This window comes from Podarcis melisellensis, assembly GCF_964234715.1.
Source record: "Podarcis melisellensis genome assembly, chromosome: 6".
Classification (NCBI taxonomy): domain Eukaryota; kingdom Metazoa; phylum Chordata; class Lepidosauria; order Squamata; family Lacertidae; genus Podarcis; species Podarcis melisellensis.
In genome coordinates, this window is record NC_138538.1 from 22,523,291 (window position 1) to 22,532,775 (window position 9,485).

Genomic DNA, 9,485 nt, shown 5'->3' on the forward strand with positions numbered 1-9,485 from the left:
CCTGAAGCGACTGTAACATGAGGTACCAATGTATTGGAATTGGTTGTACTGTCCTGACGGTACTCACACAAATGGGTTTGCAGGTGGGATTTAAACTCCTCCTGGCAAACACAGGTTGAAGAGTTAAAGCGGATTTGGCAGGGAGGGGAACCCACTTTCAACAAAAATCTGACTGTTTGTAGAGAGGTAGGTGATGGGGAAATGTGCAGGAAAATTGCTTAGCAGGACCACCCTATAAGAAATTGGGATGAATGCTCAATAACAGGTTATTTGGAAGAGACCTTTAACAGTCATAGAGAGCTGAAGGTTTTCGTCGTTTTTTAAGAGAATTGGGTAACTTTCACAAATCTAGCCAATAGTTCCTGTCTGCCCTCTGGTGGTGGTAATTATGGACTGAAGTTTTATCCACACTTCCATTTGTGCTTTGTTTCCTTCCGCTTGTCAAGCTGCAGATTAGTTTTGTCCTGGGCCATCCACAAGTTTTGTCCAAGATTCTAGGTCCTCATGCCACACCTTAGTGCTCACTATTTCAAGGAGGCATCCCTGAAAACCTGGGATACTCTGTCCATCACTTCTGTTTTTCTTCCTTCTTGCCCTACCGTTTCTCTGCTCCCCTGGTAATGGGGGCAGGATTGTGAAATCTGGAAGGCCCTAGTCATGAACCGGCACATGGGCGGTGGATACAGATTCAGTGGCTCCGACTCAAGGAATGAGGCAGTTGAGCAGCTCAGCAGCTACAGTATATCCTTGACTGAGCAGTCCTATTTAGGATCCACTCTCCTCACCCTGAAAAGGGGGAGGGGCTAGAAAAGGTGCCCTAAGCATAGTCTGCCTCCCTTTCCCCCTGACTGGATTACCACGCCCAGTGGGGCCACCACCCAGCGGTCATAAAAGACCATTAACTTTGGAACATGGAATATGTAAACGCTGACAACTGGGAAACACTGGCCTGCGAGCGCTCCAGTTGGAGAACAGCCTTTACCAAAGGCTTTGGGCTTTGAAGACGCTCAAACTATGGACAAAAGGGAGAAACGTGCTAAGAGAAAGGCAGGCATGGCAAACCCTCACTGTGATCAGCTCCCGCCCGGAAACCTATATCCCCACTGTGGAAGGACGTGTGGATCCAGAATTGGTCTCCACAGTCACTTACAGACTCACTGTTAAGACCATGTTCATGGAAGACAATCTTACTTAGTTATGAGTGATCGGAGGAGGAGGAGAAGAAGCCGCCAGGGAAGGGGGGGCAATTTGGATGGTGCACATTCCCCAGTCATTCCCAACTTTTGCATTGTGGTCACACAGCTGACACACGTTGGCACTGGAAAGGAAAACTGCTTATGCTCGCATATATGCAGTTGTTTGCAGTTCTCATAAGAATGCATGAGGTGGACTCATTTTTAAAATAAAGAAAATAGTGTTGGGTAGAGACCAGCACAGCTCCAGGCTTCAGAGACAACTGGTAAAAAAAGGATTAGATCAGGAGGGGAACAAATTTCTATTTGGGTATTAAGGAGTTTTTCATTTGTTGTGATACAGTGGTTTTTTCTATTGCTGTGTCACGATATACAGTAATACCTCCGCAAACATCGCCCCGTCGACTGTCCATTTCCGCCAACATCCGTGGTAAACCTAGAAGTACCAGAATGGGTTACTTCCAGGTTTGCTACTCGCGCATGCGCAGAAGCGCAAACTGCTCCATGTGTGTGCTCAGAGCAGCGCTTTGTCGAGTGTCCCTTTCGAGTGTCCAGGGCTCTGGAACAGATCCCAGACTCAAAACAATGTACCACTGTAAATGAAAAGCTTTTGGGCCAGTGCTACTGATCTGATGCAAGTCCTAAGTAAGTGGAAGACAAATGAAAGTGTGTCCTGGCCCCAAGATTCTCTCCATTGAGATCTAGCAACTTGCAAGGTCAGGCTACCTGGAATTTTCACCTTTCAGAACTGGTTGTGTAGTTCCTATTCTGCAACAGATGTGCTGCTATTTTGCGGAAATCTCCAATTGAAATAGAGCAATATAAAATAATATAGACTGCAGCTCTTCCACACTGAAATAACAATTTGCATATACAATTTGAACCATATACGTTTATTTCTTCTGGAAGTGTAATTGTATGACTTTTTCATTTATAGTTTCAAAGAGAGAGAGAGATAAATGAGTCCTGGATCCACAGGAGGAAAGCTTCCTATTTTGTGATGACGGTGTTTGTAAATACTGGTGTTGCAAGGTAATTTCTTGTTGCATAAACATTTCCCAGATTGATGCAGGAACTGGAAATAAGCTGTCAGAGTTATAACCACATGGAGTTTCTCACCCACTGGGATGAACCTGGAAGCTTGCTGTGTGTTAGAAGTTGTATATTCAATTTAAATAACCAATAGCCCATAACCTACTATGTAACACATTTTGCTGCAGATTATGACTTCTTCACTGTCAATCACAAGAGCAAGGTCTACTTTTATAGTCCAATAGATGAATGTACAGAAATGTTCCTGTTTCATCTGAGCTTCTTGGTCAATATGTGGCCCATTCAAGAAAATCTCCAAGGAGACGTTATAGCTGACCACCAATATTTTTGGTAACAAGTAAAAACATGTTCCTTCACTTCTGTTCTCCTTCCACATGATGTCCTGAGACTCAGATGAGAAATGACAACAACAAAAACAAAAGACTGTTGGTGGTATTCAACTAAGTCATACTCAGAACGGACCCACAAAAATAATTTGATTTACTAACAAAAGTCAACTGGTTTAAATGGATCTACTCTGACTCAGTCAGATAAACCCTTTATTTGCATTCAGTTGGGTAGAAAGTGGTTTCCCTGCATGATGAAAAGATGAATAATTGGGCGAATTTCAGGCACAGGTGTTGCATTTCAGGCGCGCCAACAGGATGTTATTCTGGATGGGAAAAGGAGACGGAAAACAACAAGGTTGGTGACAGAGAACAAAATAATCCCTGTCAATTGTACCTCCTCACTCCCAGCCTTGGAGAAAATTCCTAAAATGTTCCCACCTGTTGTTGCCCTTACCTCCCTGGAAGAGAGAACTCAGAGTAGGTCCCTCCTTCTAAATCCTTATAATTGGGAATCTTAGCATTTTGAATATCTTACCATGTTATGTCCTCATTTGTCAGACGTATAAATGTCCCTTTAAAGCACAGAGCTTAGCCCTTTCTGGTGTCCTAGAGAGAAGTGCCCTGCACTGGCGCTCAGTAGCCAAATTCTGATACATTTGTCAGATCAAAATAAAATCCAAACTGACAGGGCGATATATTTGAGTGGATCAATTACTGTTTGTATATAGGGATAACCCGTGGCTCCCAGCTTCCCTGATTGCACCAGGCCCATCATAAGACTTTGAACACAGGGAAAGACAAAGAGCCTGAGGGATCAAGCCAACGGCCCATCTAGTTCTGCATCCTGCTTTCACGGTGGCCACCCAGATGCCTGTGGGGAACCAACAAGCAAGGCTAGAGCATCTACTGTATTTTTTGCTCCATACGGCACACCTGACCATAAGGCGCACCTACATTGGGGGGGGGGATTCAAGGGAAAAAATATTATTTAAAGGGAGCGCTGAGCAGAGCCTGTATGCATCCCAGGCTCTGCTCAGCGCTCCCTTTCATGAGCCGCATGGAGCGTGTGTGCGGCGCTTGCAGGCTTTTCTCCCGAGGAGGGAGAAGGGCAGCCTGTCACTGACGGGCTGCCCTTCTCCCTCCTCGGGGAAAAGCCCCCAAGAGCCACACACATGCTCCGCACAGCTCTTTAAAGGGAGAGCGGGTCTTGGGGGCATTTGCGGGAGGTGAGAGAGCCTCGCTTTGTCCCTTCCTCCACCTCCCGCAAAAGCCAGGGATAGCCGCGCGAAGCCTCCCCAGGGCAGTGGGATGAAGGCTCTCTGCTGCCCTGCAGAGGCTTCACAGGCTACCCCACAGCTGCTCAGGAGCTTGTTGGGGCTGGGGGGGGGGAGCCCAGGTTCCCTCCCCCCCCCCCCAGCCCCAGGGACCACATATTCGCTCCATAAGACGCACAGACATTTTCCCTTAGATTTTAAGAGGGAAAAAGTGTGCCTTATGGAGCAAAAAATACGGTATCTTATTCAGGCTCTCTCTCTCTCCTGTGGTTTCCAGCAACTTGCATTCAGAAGCATACTGCCTCTGTGGAGACAGAGCATTGCCCCCCATGAATTTGCCCGCTCCTCAAAGCCAACCGAGTTGGCAGAGGTGCCAGCTTGCGGGGGCGTCATTAGGCCCAGTGTTGTCCACGTGCTGCCAGGATGTGGGGAGGAGCCAGGGGCAGAGCTGAATGCAGTGGCCGTGCGGCTTCAATGGCCAGTGGCTGCTCCTCCTCCTGGCACAGCCACTGGCGGGAGGCTGCTTTGAACATCCTTCCCTTCCGCAGCAGGGGAGAAAGGGAAGAAGCCGGCCACTGGGGCTGCGCCATGCTTGGACCCGCACTCGGCCTCCTCTGCCGCCTGAACATTGGAAGCCCTCCGGACCCTTCCCAAAAGATTTTGAGGGGCCCCAAAACAGATCAGCCCCCAGGAACTGGCACCCCTGCAAGTTGGTGGCCATTGTTGCCCCTTGTGGGAGTGGGTTCCATTGTTCAACAATGCACTGCTTGTATCTGTCCCAAATCTTCCAATATTCAGCTTTTATGGACGTGAAAAAAGTTCTCGTGTTGTTAGAAAGGGAGAAAAACTTTCTCTATGCTGTGTAGAATTTTATAAACTTCTACCGTGTTGCCTCTTACTAATTTTGTTTCCTGCTTGGCAGGGGGTTGGACTCGATGGCCTTTGTGGTCTCTTCCAACTCTATGATTCTATGATTCTATGATTCTATGATAATCTTTTCTCTAAACTATAAAGTTCCAAATGCTGGAACCGCTCCTCAGGTGCTCCATCCCCTTGGTCATTTGGGCTGGCTGCATCTATCAAGATGATGTCCAAGGGATGTCCTTAGCCGTTGATGGTGATACCTTATCTGCAGGACCTGGCACAATTGTAGTAGCAACACCTTTGTCTTCCTGGGCAGTCATAGTCAGTTCTGCAACGATCAATTCCTGGGACAGTGCACCTAAATGGATTCCGTGGGCAATACCAAGATATCACTGAGGGAAAGAACAAAAGGAGCATCGTTAACCAATGTTCAGACACTAATGAATGCATTCTAGTATTTCTTTTGACTATTGTGCAGCCCTATTGGCGGTACCAAAAGCCACATTTGAATGTGTAATCAGCAAGTTCGCAGCCTGAGCCTGCAAGACCTGACAATCTGGTTCAGCTTTCTATGTATACTTTACAGACTCAGCGTCTCTCCAAATATGTGGTAGTACCATTGCTCTGAAGCGAACCAGAGTCAGAGCAGTAATGCTAGCTCCCCCCCCATGCACCTCTGGATGGGCAGATGGGTGGGGAAAATGGTGGCTGTTCTTCTTTTATACTTCCTTGAAATGGTCATCCAGTTGACATCCTACAAATGGGTGGTGAAATATTGACTACCCCTCTAGGCACAAGTGTCCACAGGAAAATCAAGAGGTAAGAAATGACCGCTGCTGCCTATCTCCTTGCTCTTATCATTGCTTGCATGGTAAGAGAGGCCATTTGTCTGAGTGAGCAGCGAGGAGCTGCCCGAGTGGCAGTGACAGCTAGGAGTAGGGGGAGCAGAGCAAGGGATCTCCAGGGATTGGCAATGTGTCCTTGCAAGGGGTGGGCCTTGGCAGGTGCCCAGCAATGCCAGCTCCAACATTACACATCTCTCAGAGGGTTAAAAGGAAGGTGAATTGATGCAGTTCATTATTAAAAAAGAGACACACACCTTGTTCCTACTCACAGCCAAATACATCTGCTTCATAGAGAGAACTCTGAGTAGGTCCCTCCCGCCTGGCCCATAGAAAAGGGCTGGATGCAGAGGAATGGTGGGGGGTATCAGCTGGGGAACTCCCCGAGGAAGAAGGTTCAGAGCCAGGGGATTGATGGTGGAATGCCCATATGTGGTCAGAGGGACAAGGAGCAGGCTGGCAGGAGGAGATGTTGGGAGCAGAAGAAGGAACATGCCTTGGTGAGCAAGAAGAGGCTGGGGCAGAGAGCAGTCTAGACTGAGAGGCAGGAGAGGAGGGGGGCCAGGAGACAGAGATGAGACAGGCTGCTGAAGAAGCCCAGGGCTGACTTAAGTATATGTAGCGTGGGGGTGCAAAGATCCACCCAGCGCCCCCCCCAGGTTGCCCAGTCCCAGGCGTGCAGGAGGGCCGAGCCAGCTGGCTGCCTCAGCATCTCGCTGGCTCGGTTGCCCCTGAACTCGCAGCGCAGAACTGCCCACAGCAGAAGAGCCCACTGCAGCGCTCCGACCAACAGGAGGGCTCTTCACCAGATTCAACTCTCAGGCCCCAGACTCTCAGCCTGGCACCCCTGAGAGCCCGGCACCCAGGTGCCCCGTACCCCTAGTGCCTATGGGTAAGACGGCCCTGAAGAAGCCACAGAGTCTTCCCCTTCTGCTGTGACCAGCTCCCCTTCCTCCTGGTCTCCCAGAACACCCAGAGGAATGAAGAGGGCAGAACAGAGTCAAGACGAAGGCTTGGGCTACTGGGGGAGGAATCTTAGAGAGGAGTGGAACGGCAGGGACCTCCAGTCCTTGCAACTGCCTCCTTGGGGCAAGACCTACTGGGAAGAGTTCCTGTGATCACTAGGCCTGTTTGGGTTTCTTTGAATAAAGAGTCAACCTCACTGACACTGGGTGTTTTATTACTGACCCACTCCTGGCACCGGTTCATATTTTATTGAATATATTGTTGCACCTATATATATACACCCATTAATATCCTTTCGAATGGCAGAGCTTAGCCACTTAGGCTGCCCCAGAGAATAAGGTGTGCAATGGTGGTACATCTTGCACAAACTGGTTTCCCCCTTCCCTGTTTCCAATAATATGCATGCTCTAAGAAATTGTACCTTGAAATGTCAGTCATTGAGGAATATACCTGGTGATGGAGCTCTGCAGACCCTGGCACACCTGTAGTTGCAGCACTGGAGGTTACGTGGGCAGTCATAGTTACTCCTGCAACGACTAATTCCTGGCATGGAGCACTGAAATGGATTTCCTGGGCACATCCCTGAAATATTATTATCATTATCATTATCATTATCATTATCATTATTACTACTGCTGCTGCTGCTGCTACTACTACTACTACCCACCTTTTTCTCTGACAGGGAAAAGCATGGGAGAGGGGAAGTAGTCATTAAAAACGGTTAAACATTAATATAATTACAATTTTATATGTATTTGTGTGGATGAATGAGATCCATCAAAACATACTAATAATTACAATAAAAAGAGCACACACAAAAGAACAGCATCTGAACATTGAAATATGAACTTTTACGCACTTTAAAATTCTATTGACTATAGTGCAGCCATGTTATCCATAGCAAAATTTGCATTTGAATTTATAATTAGGAAGCTCACATTTTAGGCATGCAAGAGCCTGCATTCTTTCCACATGTATTTTATAGGTTCCCCATCTATCCAAATCTTATGTAGGCCAGAAACCCTGGGAAATGTTGCTAAATGATAACTTTCCAGTGAAATTTTCCAAGACGTTTCTTCCGTCCATTTTTTGCTGTTAGAAAAGTGATGGGATGCCAGCCAAACTGTGTTAATAAACAGCATGTCTGAAAGTGCCCAATTTCTCAGAGTCAGTAACTAACTCTGTAAGACAGGGGAATCTTTCAAGTCACTATGATTTTGTGAAGATAAATGAGACACACAAAGGAATTTACAATTTAAGTTCTATATAAATAATGAATGGTTCGTTTATCTCTTTTAAGATGTTTCCAGCTAAACATTTCATTTGTAAGAAAAGGAAATTAAAGTTGTCATTGTGATCACATGATTCTCCCAAGATGTGAGAATCAAAAGAATGTTGCCTATCTCTAAAGCAGGCATGGTAAGCTATGGTAGATAGAGATAGATGATGATGATAGATAGATGATAGATAGATAGATAGATAGATGATAGAAGATATAGATATTGATACTGTATGTGGTTTGTTCAGCACTTCTATTTGTTTAAAGCATATGTCAAAGCAGTCTAAAAATACTAAAATTAAAAAATATAAAAAATAAACAACATAAACAATTATTTCTCATTAAAAAACAATCCATCACTTTTGGTGACTTGAGTCTTTGTCACATGTGCTCTGCTACACTGCTACTTTTTTCACATCATTCCAATCTGTACTGTATACTTAAATAAATGGAATTCAGTCATGTCCTCACAAAAAAAGAGAGAGAATTAAGAATTGCTCTTGGCTTTCTGTATCCCTTATGCAAACTACAAAACTCTGTCCATGCCCACTGGCAACCTTCTCCAGAGTGCCTAAGAGTGGCCATCATACCACCAGCTCTGTTTAATTGAAGGTAGCATGAATTTATTCATTTATATTATTATTAGTAGTAGTATTGATATTATTAGCATTATTAGCATTGCAATGCTGTCCTATAAAAATGCTTGCTCTTACTCCCACTATGCTCAATGTAACTTACTTCTCAGGCTACAATTTTTCACACACTCTGTAGTCTTATTCAACTCAAGTTCTGGGTATAGACAAACATATGTTTGCCCTAAAAAGGCTGCAGTTCTATGCACATTTACTACCTGGAAATAAGTCCCATTGAACTCACAGAGTTCAGTAACGTATAGCTGCAAAGCAAACATGTGCAGAATTATATTGGGGGCTGGCATCTCTGCTATTGTTGCCTGCCATTCCTGCTCTGCTTGCTCATGCTGCAGCTCACACTGCCGCCTACTGGCAGCCACACAAACTACAGCATGACAACTTTTTCCCTTACAAAAATATTATATAGCAAGACAGCGTGAATTCCGTTTCTCTCTTCTGCAGGACCAAGTCCTGTTTATCTCAGGACAAAGTTACTTGCCCTGAAATGGCTTTGTGGATATAACTACCGATAACCCAGCTTTAGCTACTCCAAATGTTTTTTTCCCTGTCCTGTATTCCAGAATCGCCTTTCAACTTTTTTGCATCTTACCTACCTATTCTGTAACAAGTTGCAGAGGGTAATTCGGTCCAAAGGGCCAGAAGCCCCACAAGGAGAAGGACAGTCAGTGTCTTCATGGTGCCTTCAGGAATCGGGTGTGAACGCTTAGAATAGAACAAGACTTGTATTTAAACAGATGCGTGGGTAGGGTTAAGATTATATGTCTCCCCATCTACCTCATACTTAATATCAGCAGCATCAAACTTTTCAGGCCCTCAAAAATAATTGCATTGCACCATCTTTATAGATTGCATGTGTTGTTGTAGCCGGGCCTGTGGGTGTTGACACCTGTAATGCACCTGTATAAACACCCAAACTTCAAAGAATTCTCCTGAGTCACACCCTGATTATAGCTCCTTCCAGCACGTGAGGAAAACTCACTCACCCCTGGGAACGGTACCAGGGCAGGGCTCATGTTGTAAAAGAACCAGGAC

General features: G+C 45.8%; 1 protein-coding gene across 1 annotated transcript; it reads right to left on the reverse strand.

Annotated features, from left to right (window-relative positions):
- Positions 1–2,065: 2,065 nt before the first annotated feature.
- LOC309372096 (waprin-Enh1-like) lies at positions 2,066–9,206 on the reverse strand. The gene is made up of 4 exons (XM_081915337.1): positions 9,047–9,206; positions 6,972–7,103; positions 4,974–5,105; positions 2,066–2,898 (listed from the first exon to the last, which is right to left on the reverse strand). Exons 1-3 carry the CDS (start codon positions 9,126–9,128, stop codon positions 4,975–4,977), a joined length of 345 nt encoding a protein of 114 aa, XP_081771463.1. The 5' UTR covers positions 9,129–9,206; the 3' UTR covers positions 2,066–2,898; position 4,974.
- Between the last annotated feature and the right edge of the window lie 279 nt (positions 9,207–9,485).